Source organism: Rhineura floridana, chromosome 10 (assembly GCF_030035675.1).
Source record: "Rhineura floridana isolate rRhiFlo1 chromosome 10, rRhiFlo1.hap2, whole genome shotgun sequence".
In the NCBI taxonomy this organism is placed as follows: Eukaryota; Metazoa; Chordata; class Lepidosauria; order Squamata; family Rhineuridae; genus Rhineura; species Rhineura floridana.
The window spans coordinates 25,425,874-25,441,245 of record NC_084489.1 but is presented as its reverse complement, the minus strand read 5'-3'; the positions used below and the strand labels follow the sequence as shown (position 1 = coordinate 25,441,245).

Genomic DNA, 15,372 nt, shown 5'->3' with positions numbered 1-15,372 from the left:
TGTCCGTTTTTCGCGTCCGCGCTCATGCTGTGAAGACGCAAAAGGGGGGAAGTTTGCGGCAGGCATCCCAGGTCTTCCTAGAGACAGACAGACAGGCTGGTGATCGAGGAACGTTTTGCAGCTGACCTATCTTAAGGCTTCTTCGACTGTATTTATGTGCATCTGGTTAGATCCCGGAAATGTACCCAGCATCCTCAAGAATACCACAGGGTAGATCTGCAAGTACTTCTAATTGCAAAGAAGGCCATGGTAACGGTCAATCTTATAGATGTTGACTCAGAAGTTAAGTCCCATTGGGCCAAGCTCCTTGGTAAAGGGGTATTGCGCCTCAAGTCTGTCTGCTAGCAACAACAGGAAAAAAGTGTAAAAATTATGTCACGTATGTGCTCCTAGAGTCTAAACTGGTGATGACTGGCCAGGAACGAGACCTTTGGGTTGTATTGGGTAGCTCGATGAAGATGTCGACCCAGTGTGCAACAGCTGTAAAAAAGGCAAATTCCATGCTAAGGATCATTAGGAAAGGTATTGATAATAAAACTGCTGATATCATAATGTCATTATATAAATCTATGGTGCAGCTGCAGTTGGAATACTGTGTTCAGTTCTGGTTGCTTCACCTCAAAAAGGATAATGTAGACTTGGAAAAGGTTCAGAAGAGGGCAACCAGAATGATCAAGGAGATGGAGCGACTCCCCTGTGAGGAAATGTTGCAGCATTTGGGGCTTTTCTCCCTGTTTCATAACACTAGAATGTGTGGACATCCAATGAAATGAATGTTGGGAGGATTCAGGACAGACAAAAGAAAGTACTTCTACACAGAGTGCATAGTTATAAACTGTGGAATTCGCTCCTCAATAGGCAGTGATGATCACCAACTTGCATGGTTTTAAAAGAGGATTAGATAACTTCATGGAGGAAAAGGCTATCAGCTTCTAGCCATGATGGCTATGCTCTGCCTCCATAGACAGAGGCACTATGCTTCCAAATACCAGTTGCTGGAACCTGCAGGAGGGGAGAATGCTCTTTGTGCTGAGGTCCTGCTTGTGAACTTCCCATGGGCATTTGGTTGGCCACTGCGAGAACAGGATGCTGGACTAGATGGGCTATTGGTCTGATCCAGCAGGCTCTTCTGATGTTCTTAGAACTAAGGACTCATTTAATAAGTAGAGGGATTGCAGAGAAGGAAAAGGGAGCGGGAGATACATTTGCTGGCTGCTCTTGAGGATGGGATATCATAAGATCAGCTGCTACATGCTTCAGAATACAATACTGGATTCAGGGAATGGAATAGAGGTGGGAATGTAGTGTTTTACTCTTTTCACCCAATCCTCAGCATTCCAAACAATCCCAACAGTTCGAAGTTTACCAAAGCTGGTTGATTAGAGATAGGTGCCACTACTAAGTGCAGCCTCTGCTATTTCATTCCCCATGTTCCTTCCTTCATCTAGTCCTTTCCCCTCATATGTGCTGCTTCTCTGCTGACTTTTCTCTGAAGCCTAGCTATGCTTCTGAGGTGCATAACTGGTTGTGGGCAGTACTCAGGAATGCCCCATAAGGCCCAAGTTGTGTCCCGATTGACTTGGAAACACCAATTACAGTGATTATGAGAAGAGAGCATTAGACCTGGACACCCCTGTACAATTGTACATTAGGAAAAAAACTCATTTTTTCTCTCTCCCGGAAAAAGAAGCAGACACAAAGAAGAAGAAGAAAGCAAGCCACAAGACAGGTCAGGGGAGATGCTTGTGCACAGCAACCAGAATGGACTTCTGTGGAGAAGCCAGTGTGCCTTGTACTGCAGATGGGGGACAGGAGGAGGTGGTGGTCTTTTGCTCAGAGATGGCACTGCCCCATTTGTCCATAATAAGCCTCCAGTCTTTTTAATGCAATTAGGAGTGTGGTCCTTGGTTAGAATCCTTGGTGAGCCCTGAACCTATTTTCATCTTCATAGTGGCAATTGCTCTAAGCATGCATAGTATCCAGGGACAAGAGGATTTTCTACAACAAAACTTTCTATAAATAAATTCCTTCAGAAGTAGACTTGTTCACTCTTGAGGGGTGCAAGACACTTCATCGGCAACTATAGCTTACAACTACATCTAGTTTTTGGCCTTATGTATGTGGCTGATGGGATGCAGAATGTAGCCAGTGAATATAATGCAATCTTGGGTTATAAAAAAGAAGCAGCATTAAATTCCACAAACCATAAGCTTACCAAACACTTTGAGGATAAAATCATTTGCCTTCATGTCGAATGCTGTCATTATTACAGAGCCAGTTGAAGTTCCGACACATCTAACCCAATCTTGTGGGATCAGTTTCAGATGGTGAAGCCTGAGAATGTGGATAAGGTGCATGCAGCAGTTTGGCCCACAACATACTCTCTTGCCCCTTGTCCTATCATGGCTTATTTGAACTTGCTTGGAGGGGGGGAATGACAAGCAGATCCAGAAAGTAGTTAATGTCTTTGCACAAGAGGGTGGTGTCTGATGCCCTGAAAAAGTCAGTAGTGTGGCTGCTCCTTTAAAAAAGCCCTCCCTGGACCCTGAGGTACTGAACAACTATCACCCACTCATAAGTGCTTTTGAGAAAGTTGCTTGAGAGGATGGTGGAGGCCCAGGTGCAGATGCTCTTGGAGGAAACAGATTTATCTTGACCCATTTTAGTCTGGGTTCAGGCCCAGTTTGGGGACAGAATTAGCCTTGGTGGCCCTGATGGATGATCTTCTTTGGGTGAGGAGTGGGGGAGTATACCAGTGCCATTCTTCTCGTTTTCTGTGAGAAGTTAGCATGCTTCAGTCTTTTATTTAGCTCCTTCCAGATGAATTCCCCACCTGAAAAAATCCTGTGGATTTCCATGTGTATAACAGAGAGATAAGTGTGGTCTGTGTGTGACAGTGAATGTATGTATGAGGGAGAGATAATATGAATATGTAGTCTGTGTATGTGTGTGGTCTGGGGAGAAATGGGGTGCAGTTTGGCAGAGAGGGATATATATGTAATGTGCGCATGAGTGAGACGTGTGTGTGTCTGTGGTCTGTATATATGTAGTAAGCATGTGTGCGAGAAGTGTGGTGTAGCCACCTGGTATTGGGGAATGCTCCGTTAGAAGGAAACAGCATCATTGTATAGCAAACAGATAAAAACAGTTGTTGTAACATAAATCCTCCTACCTCATATAATTTCTCACTTGAGCTTGTTCTTATCTTGATAAAAATGGTTACAGTAGGGCCCCGCTTTTCGGCAGCCTGCTTTTTGGCATTCCGCTAATACGGCGGCTTTCAATTAGAGTAAGGTCCCACTCATACGGCACTTGTTCCGCCTTTACAGCATTCTTTGGGTGTCAGGTGCCATTTTATTGATGGAGTTCCACTTTTCAGTGGGTTTTGCTCTTTGGCAGGGTTCTGGAACGTAACCCACCGTATGAGTGGGGCCCTACTGTATTTCAATATGTTAAATATTACATATTTGTATTGTATGAATAGAGTTTCTGCCTACCCCATAGTTCTACTGTGGAGTTAATTAGTTTGCCAAAAAGTCTGTTTAAAGATGGCAAATGGGTGAACTCAACAAATCCTTTGTTCTGTTATTGGCATTTTTCAAATGAAGTATATCAGTGCAAAACAGAATTAATCTCCCCCACTATAGATTCTCTCTGTAATCCTTACAACAGTCCTGCAAGGTAGATAAACTGTATTATCAGTGTATTGCAGTTGGCTAATTTCTCACAGAAAATGAAAAGCATGGCATCAATACATTTTGCCTATCTCAGGTTCTAAAAATGCTAGAAACTTGTTTTAAAAAAATGAAAGTCGGGAAAAACGGAAATTCTTACTCTGAATTTCTATTCCTGGGGGTTCCTGGAGGACAGTCATTGGCCTTGGGAATGGTGCCTCCCTCTGGGTCAGCAGGCAGGGTCCACTTCAGATGACTTCACCCTGGGGGAGGGGCCATTCCACTCTCTCCAGACCGGCTGGACAAGCAAGATCACCCCTTTGCCCCCCCGGATCACCTGACTCGAGTGTTGGAGTCCACCCTTCCCACGTTTCCTGACTTGAACAGAAACTGAAGAGAGGAGTAGAAGTTGCCAGGAAATCCCTGGTGGCCCTATCACCCCACATGTAGCCTGGATCCACCTCCCAGCTTCGTAGCCAGATGTTGCGATGTGCTACTGTGCTGGCTGCCATTGCTCTAGCATTGACCTGCAGGGTGTCCCTGGAAGCGTCTGCTTGAAAGGCTGATGCTGTAGAGATTTTCTTCAGTCCGTCCATAACGTCTTTGGGAATATCCTCTCTGGATGCAAGCTCCTCTGCCCAGAGCATGCAAGCCCTTGCCATCACCAATGTAGCTGCAGAAGCCCGGAATGCAGCTGCCTCCGCTTCAAAGTCCCTTCTCAGTGCCACTTCCACATACTTGTCGCAAGAGTCTCTGGGGGCCCCTTCTCCCTCCGATGGGATGACCGAGGACGAAGATAAGGCAGCCACGGGTGGGTCCACAGCTGGAGTTCTCAACTGTTCCATCACTTTGACTGGGAAGTAAGTGCTTGTTGACAAGCCTGTGTGTCAGTTTATGTTTTGTGGGATTCGCCCATTCCTGCTTCCACAAAACATGAATCTGGAAAGGGAAGGCTGCCATTCATGGTCGACCCTCCAGAAAAACATATCTGGAACCTTTTTGAAGTAGAGGGTATTGACATTTCCAGGTTCTTCTCATTTTCTTCAGGGAGTTCCAGGATCTACCTAGCCTTAGCTACTAAGGGTGGAAAAAATTCAGCCTGGAAAAGCTTGCCCTTGGAAGTTGGGGCTTCCAGCTCTTTCTCTGAAAGCTCCCCCTTCTCCCTGTCCTCTGAAGAATACTGCCCCTCTGAATCTGAAAGTAGCCCCAAAGCAGGCACCACTACCTTACTATGTCTCCTTTTCCTAACCCTTTCCCCCCCTTGGTTTTGTATTAAGACTTAGAAGAGCATTCGTGGCCCTTGTCATGGCTCTTCTTCGGCTCTGGGGATGACTGGGAAGATGGGGGGGAGGGAGAGGAGGAGGAAACTGAAGAAGGGGACCTAGTTTGCCTCCTCTTTGCCTGAGCCCTCCTCTGGGAAGGCTTCTTTCTTTTTCTTTTCACAAGGGGGGGGCATTGGGCCATAAGGAACCTATTCCCTGTACTTCCTTGGCCACTATGCTCTTCACCCAATGCAGGAATTTAGGAAACTCCTGTTCCCCTGGGAAAGTCAAAAAATCAGCACTCCCTCCATTTGCTGGTTGCACGTGTTTGGCGCCAAAACCTGGCCATGCCCCTCCTCTTTAAGTCTGTGGCTGGAGGCCTCAGGCTCCTCCGAGAGGCAGCCTAGATCCACCTCGTCCATGGCACCTCTGTGCGTTGCCACCCAACCCGATCCTATGGTAAGGGTGAGGCCCCCCCGATAAAGCAGCTCTTCCTTCCGCAGCTGAGAAATCGAGCTTCTCTGCTTAATGCACGGTGGGGGGAGAAGTCTTGTCAGTGCAGCCACCACCGCTTGTCTAGGTAGCAGTTGCGCCTCTGCGAGGGAGACGCGTCCCGCTGCAAAAAGCCTCCCTCCTCACGCTGACGCGCCTGAATCCCTGCCCCTGCGCCAAGCTAAGGACGGCAGGGGGGGGGAGGGAGGGCAGAAGAAGAGAAAGGGGAAAAAAGGGTGAAGTTTTAAAACTGAAACTGCTGGGCTCTTATGGAGCTCAGCAGGACCCAACCGAACGCTGCAGCAGGCAGGGCTGGTCTGGGGAGAGCTGGATGGCCCCTCCCCCAGGGTGAAGTCATCTGAAGTGGACCCTGCCTGCTGACCCAGAGGGAGGCGCCGTTCCCAAGGCCAATGACTGGCCTCCAGGAACCTCTGGGGAATTGGGATTATGGTTGATCCTAGGGATACCAAAGAAGGCCTTTGTGGGTACCCATAGGCACAAGTTGGCAACCCCTGGTTTAAAGAATAGCATTGGGGGATTGTGTCTGCCCCTTGGCAACTGTGCTGTAGGGTGCTTCAGGGTACTATTTTGTTTCCACTGCTGTTTAATATCTATACAAAGCCACATGGAGCAGTGTCATCAGTATGTTGATGACATCTGAATCAGGAGAGGCAGTGATTATTTTGAACTGGTGCCTGGATGCAGTGGGGGACTGAATGAGGGCCAACAGACTAATACTGAATCTTAGCAAGATGAAGACTCTATGTGTGGGCTGTGCCCAGGTCCAGGTGTTTGGAAGTTTTCGTTTTAAATGAGGCCACACTCCCTTTGAAATAACAGGTAATTTGCGGGTGCTCCTTGATTCATCATTGTCACTGGAGGCCTAGGTAACCCCCCTGGTGAACAGCACCTATCATCAACTTAACTTTGTCTTTTCCTGGGCAGGGATAACTTAGCCACTATGATTCATGCAGAGGTAGCCTATGAATGGACTACTGCAAGATCCTCTGCATGGCACTTCCCTTGAGACTGGGACAGAAGCTTCCATTGGTGCAGAACAGTGCAGCCAGGTTGTTGAGTGCAGAGGGCACTGCACTTGCTGCCGATCAGCTACCAGGGCATGTTCAAGGTCTTGTTGCTAACATATAAAGCTCTCAACTTGGGGCAAGGTTACCCGATAGGGCACCTGCCCCTGTATAGACCTCTAAGACCTGGAGCAATTTCACTCATGGCACTGCATCCTACAGAGTATCAAGGGGCAGTGACCCAAAAAGAAGTGTTTTCTGCCATTGTCCCTGCAATGAGAATACCCTTCTGTCATACATGAAGCATTACTCATCTGTTGCTTCACGTCTGGTAAAAACATTTTTTTTGGTTAGGCTTTCCCTGATCCATGTTTTGACCCTAGTACTGAATTGATTTTAACGTTTCTGTAACTTTTCTACAGGTTTTTATGTTACTTTTATTATTTATGTTGTATTTTTGTATACTGCTTAGATTTTTTAAAGTATTAAGTGGTTTAGAAATGCTTTTAAGTACTTATTTAAATAAAATAAATGAAGCTGAGTTCAGCTTTGAATCACACAAGTCCTAGCTCACACTCAATTTCTTTTTTCAAATGATACAAACAGTAAGGGTTTACCCAGTCTCAACCTTTTGACATCCTTATGCTTGATGCGTAGGAGGAAAACAATCTCCCTGGTGTTAGCACACTTCTTGTATTAAGACAAAGACCCAAAATAGTAGCTGCTTCACAGGATTCTATATCTTATTGTCAGGAGTAGGCAATATCAAGTTCAGGTTCTTCTGGAAGATCTCTGCATAATTTGCAGATTGGCAAGGGTTTTACTCCTAATTCTTTTTAATAGCAGCAACAGCCAGCTTTCCCCACCAAAATTAGGGGCCTGAAATGAAGAAACCAGTAGACTTGTCTGAAAGACCAGTAAACTCAGTCCAGTTCTGTTAGTCAAGACAAATTCCAAGGCTCAGAATGTGCTCAGAGGCACCCTGTTCTTTTAATTTTAACAATGCTTTTAGGAACTGGCTCAGGTTGGTAGATCTTGGTGTTCTAGCAAAAAACAATGTTGACAAGCCAGAGGTCTGCCCATCTCTGCCTTATTTATATAGCAGTATATATAGCAGGGATCTACCAGGACCTGAAGTTTCCTGAACGAGCAGTCCAACTTTAAACACAACTGTTATTTGGGTTCCTGAAGTTAACATGGCAAAAGCTTTGTTAAAAAGCTAGATTTATCATTTGTGTAATTTTCCATACAAGTTAGAAAACTGAATTATATCAATTAATGAGAAGAGTCTGAACACAACAGAAACCATCTTTATTGATTTATTATTTTGAACAATGATTACTCTAACTGAAGTCTTATCAATTACTAAAAAAGCCACACCTTTCCTGCCCATTTCATATTCTCTTTCAACCACTTAAGTACAGAAGCATATTCCAAACTATACACTTGCTCCATGTTAACATTTACTGTCAAATGCTTTATGAAAAGCTTTGGAGTAGATATATGAACAGCTTGAATTAACCTCTCCACAGCACTTTGATAGTCATCTGTGTTTTGTAAATTGTTGCCTTCACACCTGAAAAAAGAGTTTTTATAATCAACAAAAGTTGTAATAAACAACTAACTGCTCTGAAAGAGTTTAGCAATGTAGTATGGGCAACCATCTTGCCCCTCTTCCCCAAATACACTTAAATCCTCTTCTGTGAAATCTTTCAACTAGGAACAAATCGTAACCAATGTGACAGGTCAACAGAGCCTAAACAATGTCTTGGAAGAATCAGATCCTTTCTTCTCCAAGCTTACTACATGCTCTTAAATGATAGTGTGACTGACTATCTAGCAGAGAATGAGGAAATAGTGCAACCCCCCCAGCCCCCTGGACAAAAAACTGAAAGGAGAGTGAAAGACAACGCTGATAGAAGTAGCAAGATAAGGTGGAGAACATTCAGTAAGAGGAAGACAAACACAATGAGTGGAGTTTTCATGAAGTCGAATAAATAAAATAAATAAGTATCACAAATGGAGGGCGGAGCTAGGTATTACCAGAAACATGACATCTCTTCCCAGAAATAAGTAGAACCATAGCATGTTGAATAATGGTGTGATGTCCTTGTGCCATGCATATCCACACCTGTTTTACAAAGTTGGCTGCAGGTCGTGGGAACACATATAACACAATGCCATGTGGTACATAGTGTTATATGTTATCATGGAGTAGCAGGAGTAATGTGATTCTTGTAACATCTAATTCCACACTAATTAGCAGAAAGTAACAGATAATACACCATAGCAATAGTTTGCTAGAATAATTTGGACAACAAGGTGACAGGTGAGTGCACTTAGATCAATGTGGATACTAACTGTATTGCATTTTCCTCTATTTTAACCTTTGTTAACGATCCTGGAAATTGTATATCGAAGGGTGGTACACAAATCTAATACATTAACCATCTAGAAATGGATTTCTACAATGTGAAATCTGAGACATGAAAAAGAGAGTTTCCATCACATGGGGATAACTGCACTTAGTAGGTTAATACAAAAATAAGATGGCCAAGGAAATGTTCACACTTCTTCTCACAGTAAGTATCAGACTTTCCAATTCACTGGTTGGTCCCTATTGTTTTTATAGAGGTGACCTAAGCTGCACAGGCCTTTGCTGGCTATCGTATTAGGGAACCAGGTGTTTTTTTCTTTTACTGGCAACATTTTGTATCCTTTGTTTGGGTATTTATCATACTTATATGAATTTTCCTAAGTAACTTATAAGATTATTTTGTGTTTTAAGTCATTGGCATAAGCAACACAGCTCTGAGAGGCTACACAGTCACACACTTGGAAAATCATCAAATGAACTAACCTTTTCAGTACTATTTGAAGTATTTGACTGGAAGCTCCAGGACTCTGAATACTACTAGCATTTGAAACCAAGAAGATTTCAACTGCTAACAGCATCTCAATCTCAGTCATGTAAGAGGGAATCAGTAGAAGTTTACGGTAAAGATTTCCTTCCAGTGGTGGGTAGCAACCCAATGCTAAAGCACCTAAAGAATGACAATAAAGGACGTGAAAGCAGGTGTTAATGCTGTGCTAATCAAAATGAATCTCTAGTTTTGTGTATAGGCACTTGGCTCATTTACTGCTTTATTGCAAAACCAATATACTTGGAGCTTCTACTAGAGCTGTTTCCAATTTCCATCTTACTGTAATTACTGCTCAACAAATTTAAGGGGAGGAGAAAAGAAGTGGCGGCAAGCTTCCCCTTTCTGTTTAGAAAGTCCAAGGTTGCCCTATGCCAATAAAACTAAGGAACTCTAAACTTCAACCATTCAATATAGTAGACATTGAGAACTTACTTTTATAAAGCGTCCTGGCTTTAAGCCATGAAGAGCTTCTTCCCAGTGCTGTGATTAATGCTCTAAATAAATTAAATTCAACAGGGATGTTCTTTGCAAGCATGAATTCTACTACAGTAGACGATATTCCAAGGTTCTTGCTTTCTGAACAAGCACCTAGCAGTTTATTAAATAAAATGCTGTACTGGGATACATCCAAATTATCTGTAAAAGAAAAGCATTACAAACGACTAATTTTCTTCAGTTATTAAGTAAACCACTGGCTTCAGCAACGTAATAGTGAAACACTATAGCAAAATATTTCTGCTTCTGCTTCAATGTTTTTTAAATGCAGATCTGAAGGTTTCCTCTTCATAGGTCACAGCTGAGCTTAGAATGCAACTGGTCTCCCCTTAAGTCTGAGGCATCATTGCTTCCTGTATTAGCATCTGCAATATCAGTTTATGTTAAATGAAAAAATTCAGAAGCATATACACTTAGCAATACATATTTGCATATCATGTATGTTACGTGGAAATAGATTTTCATGAGAAGAGGGATTTTGAAGATTATTGTGGTCTGCAAAACAGCATAAATCCTCCATCCCAAGACATGCAAGCAATGTATTAACTCTTCTAAAGATTGGGTGTCAGCATACATTGGGATGTCTGTTGGCCTGGTCCCAGTCTGTTTCTGGGCCCAATTAAAAGTGCTGTTTTTAATTGTTAAAGCCTTTATCTGCTTGTGGCTAGGCTACTTGAAGGATTGCTTTTTCCAGTATATACCTGTGGTTTTGATTTTCATTGGAGACTCTTCTCTGGGCTCCTCTGCCTAGTGAGGCGAGGCAGTTAGTGACTAGAAAAAGGGTCTTTTTGGTGGTGGCGCCAGAGATATAGTCACCTAGGGTCTCAGGCATCATAGTCACCTTACTGTTTGGGTAGCAAGGTCCCATCCAAGTTCCTATGTATGAGCCAATCATCATGAAAGGGGTGCATGTTAGCCACTGAGAAGAGTCATCCTTTCATGCTCACTGGAGCCAATCAGAGTGATAGGAGTTGAGTCAGCCACTAAGACTCTTTTCAATAGCTAACACACAGGCTATCCTTTCAAGCTGTTTGGCTGCTAGCGACATCTGTTGTAGTGGGGTATGGATTCTAAGATGAAATGGAGAGCTAGGCAGATGAGTGAAAAGTAAAAATGGAGCGTGACTGTGAGGGAGCATGGTATAACTATCACAAAGGGACCCTGTACTTCTGAATTTGCCACTACACTACAGTGCCCTGCTTATGGAATGCCCTCCCTGACTGGTGCCCACACTGTGATCCTTTATGTATCAGATGAAAACCATTTTGTTCTGCTAAATCTTTTAAGTTATTCCCCTTGCTGCTTTTATATTGTTTTTAGTTGCTGTGTTTGTGACAGTTTAGACGTCTTGATTTATTTATAACTAGTTTTAGTGTTTATCATTTACATTTTATATTTGGTATTTTAATGATCTGTAAACTAACCAAGAGAACTCAGTTACATAGGCACTATGTTAACACAATATGCAAACAAATGTTCATCCCATTTTTGCCCCTCACAATCTGGAAGGATAGGTTAAAACTGAAAATCAGGCCTGCCTCAGTAAGCTTCATGGGTAAACAGGCATATAACAACCTAAGAACTGGATCAGACCAAAGGCCTGTGTAATGCACAGTGGCCAATGACATACTTATGGAAAGCTCACAGGCAGGACATGAGAGCGATAGCCCTCTTCTGCTGTAGTTCCCCAGTAATTTGTATTCAAGGAATTTGAACTCTAATCTCTACAGTGCAAGTTCACCACTTTATCTATACAGGGTTCCAACACTGCTATATTTCAAGAATCTAACCCAAGAATTGTTTGTTCCCATCCCGATGTCATCCAAAATTGCTCACTGGCTCTTGGCGTCATTTTCTGGAGTGCACATTACCAGCATGCTGCTCTTCTGATCATCCATCTCTGCCCCTACAGCTTGTTTTGAAGTTTCCCTACTCCTAATGAGTGAGAGTGTATGCCTCACTTTACTCCCTTCTCTGCCTCTGCAAACCTCATGGCACTGCAGCTTTAACATTTCATTGGCTATGAAAGAATGTGTTGTGAAGGACAGGCGGGTCAGATCCCCAGCAGGAATCCCATGCAAAGACTACTTTCCTGACTTAAGGTTGCGGGCCTCTTGAGGAAGGAGTCTTCATGGAGGCTAAGACAAGCTTTGGGTGCTCCTTTCTGGTTTCAAGGAGAACCAAACAAATTCAGACTGCCTGACTTTCTAACAGATGCAAAAATACATTCTAAAAACAGGGCATGACAAAAGAAACCTTAGAGATGTAGAAATATACAAAGGGCAGTGATGCAATGCATCTACCTAGATACATATTGTTGCCAAATGTATCCTGCTTTGTAGATTTCTGGAGGGTCTCAGGAAATTCATAAGGTTATTTTTCCTAATTCTGTAGACCTCAAGAGAGTAGAAAGAAGCGGTTGTTTTAAACTAAACAGTTGCTCTCCTTTCAGGAGGAAAACAAAAGAAAACAGTTGCCAAGCTTTTCTTAAGAATTGAGCCATCCATACCAAGTGCTTACAGCATAAATAAAATACCAGTATCCCAGTATTAGTTTAAATGACATCTGAATGAGACGGTTATAGTGTTTTTCAGAGTTATTGATTGAGAATTGATATAAACACACTTACCATAACAATTTTGTAAGCCTGGTAGATTTTGCAAGACTTCGAATGCCTCCCTGTAACGGCTCTTTGTCATGCATTCAGATGCTATTGTACATAGCAGGTTATGTCGATTGAGCACGTCCATTCTATCACAAGGCCATGATAGAGTATTTATTACCCACTCTGACTCTGGAGAGATTAATACTAATATTTTAAAAGTTATTAAAACAAGGCCATAAACGCTGACAAACAGAAGTTATAGGGCCCTGTGAGAAATCCCAGATGACCACTCACCTTCTATTTAGCCATTTAACACAGAATGGATTTCCAAGGACAGCCTAAGGAAACTCATTCTGAAGCCCAGTTATGAACTAGTGACTGGTGTGAATCTCATGGGAATGTTTGGAGACTGCCAAGAATGAGTATTATCTTGGCACCTGATGTGGAAAACCACCAGCGCAGCCTGGCCTTATTGACAGGGTTGAGTTCCTGACTGAGATATTAACCAAGTAACCTTAAGGTCTTCAAACAGGGTGGGGGCTGTTTAAAAAATATGTGACGAGAGGATGAATTGCACACATGCACTACAGTGCCCTGTAGATCTGCCTGCCTGTTTTAATATCGATATGGGACTTTGATAATGAAAGTAAATTGATTAAATTTGCATATACTATTGACTTTTGATCCATCCTTACTTTTGACCTCATGATCCATCCTGTTTTATTAATATGCAAGAAGATATATATTTTGAATGTTTATAATAAAAGGCTAAAATAAGTAGATGACCCCCAATTTGAATTGTCTAGGCCACTGTTCAAGGTTGGCTCCCCAGATGTTGCTGGACCACAACTCATATCATCCTTGTCCATTGGCTAAACTGGATGTTAATCATGGTGTTAATGGGAATTATAGTTCGACAACATCTGGGGACCCAAAGCTGAAGAACAGTGCTTTTTTGTTTACAGACCTAGCAGGTTGAGAGAATGGCCCTTATTAACCCTGGAAATTTGGAGGCTAGTAACACTGTTGTCTTCCCACCTTCCAGGGAAAGGATGTCACTCAGGTAAGTGGTTTTGGCCTCTGAAAGCCTAATCCTCAGTGATGCTATCCTATGATCCTTTCCTCGCCACTGCACCATACCATCTTGCTGTTACGGTACTACTTCCAGTGATACTGAGTAGTCAGGAGCAACATCCTTCTAGAAGCCACAAGTTCCACTTCCTGGATGGCTACTGCTGAAATCAGCTACTAATAAAATGTGTTATTTGAAGAAGAAGCAACCCTGTAGTGCTGTGTTTGCAGCATCATGGAACAGGCCATTAATCTTACAGGCCATTACATGACAGGGACTCAGGGATTTGATATTTCTTAATTTAACCAAACTTGAAATATGCAGGACACCAAAATTTAGATGAAGTACAGTTTCCCCCTCTTCCTTTCTTTATTGTGTATTTATCTTCAGCATATTTTATTTATGAGGCCTAGGTCATCAAATTCTCAAAGATATAATTAAAAATGTGAGTTTGAATCTTTTGACCATATATTTTGGCTCTCTTCAATTTTTGCTTTTACTATAACATCTAGATGGAACCTACACACCCATGTCATTATTGATTGATTGCATTTGTATACCGCCCCATAGCTGAAGCTCACTGGGCAGTTTACAACAATTAAAAACATTAAAAACAAATATACAAATTTAAAAACACATTTTAAAAAACAATTTAAAAACACATGGTAAAATGCCTGGGAGAAAAGTCTTGACCTGGCACTGAAAAGATAACAGTGTTGGCACCAGGAGCACCTCGTCAAGAACATCATTCCATAATTTGGGGGCCACCACTGAGAAGGCCCTCTCCCTTGTTGCCATCCTCTGAGCTTCCCACGGAGTAGGCACCCGGAGGAGGGCCTTTGAAGACTTGTTTGTTTTTTAATATAGAAATGTACCTCTCAGTGCCCATATTGCTCCATCTGGGCTCCCACATTTGAGAAAGATTTCCACAGCAACATTAACAATTTGGCATCTTGGTGCCAATCTCTCCTGACCAAGAAGTCCGTTCAAAAATGTGAAATGTATCTTCAAAGCATGAAGCATATCCAGAACCTTCTTGGCCTATGATACAGAGGGGGAAAGCATCATTGAAAATTATCGCAACACAAGTCTCTCGTTCATGCAAGGCACTGATACTAATCCTAAGCACAATGTTTTCTTTGGTCTTAGCTAGTAACATTGAGAAGTCCCAAAAATAGGCACAAAAAGGAGTGTTGGTTTTTACCTGTGATAAGTGCATTTCTACTGTGGTAGGATGACACCCTCATTTGGTTGCTCCTCCCACTTGCTCTTTCTCGGAGATGGTAGGATGCAGAACTGGAAGTAGATGGCTGCCTCTCACAGAGAGCATATTGTAGGCTAACTGGTATAGCCCTGCCTTCTAATGCAAGTGGGAGGAACAACTAACAGATTTGCCATCAACCATATGAAAATATTGGTTCACTGAAATTGCAATACACAAGTGTTTTGAGATACAGTCCCTTCACTGGGAATGGTCTTTCGCTAATAAATTTAATTCAAGTTTATTAAGGGTACTAATATTGCACCTGCATGGTCTACAATTCAATCTAGGGGCTCAAAAATGCAAGTGTTCTGTTGGCGTATGTTCAATAACTACTGAAACCATTTTGAACTTTTAAAAATGGTTATGTAATTTACCAGACAATGCCCCTGGGGCTCCTGATCCTTGTAAAAAAACAAAAACAAAAAGTTACCAAGAAATTATGTATGCCGTAAGAGGAAAGCAAGCACCATGTAAGAGACTCTTATAAAAGCAAATCACAAGCTCATCTATTGGTGTGGGGGGGGGGGTTGCGTTATACCCAACCAATTAATTTTTTTAT

The 15,372-nt window shown here is 42.6% G+C and overlaps 1 protein-coding gene across 8 annotated transcripts in view; it reads right to left on the bottom strand.

The window, feature by feature from the left end:
• Positions 1 to 7,756: 7,756 nt before the first annotated feature.
• Positions 7,757 to 15,372, bottom strand: part of TOPAZ1 (testis and ovary specific TOPAZ 1) — a 79,071-nt gene continuing 71,455 nt past the window's right edge. For all 8 annotated transcript variants that reach the window (XM_061586338.1, XM_061586340.1, XM_061586341.1 and 5 more), the window contains 5 exons: positions 14,425 to 14,590; positions 12,502 to 12,666; positions 9,810 to 10,013; positions 9,314 to 9,497; positions 7,757 to 8,029 (listed from right to left, as the gene is read on the bottom strand). In XM_061586338.1, coding sequence (XP_061442322.1) covers positions 7,819 to 8,029; positions 9,314 to 9,497; positions 9,810 to 10,013; positions 12,502 to 12,666; positions 14,425 to 14,590 — 930 coding nt within the window. In that variant the 3' untranslated portion in view covers positions 7,757 to 7,818. The remainder of the gene's footprint in view (positions 8,030 to 9,313; positions 9,498 to 9,809; positions 10,014 to 12,501; positions 12,667 to 14,424; positions 14,591 to 15,372) is intronic.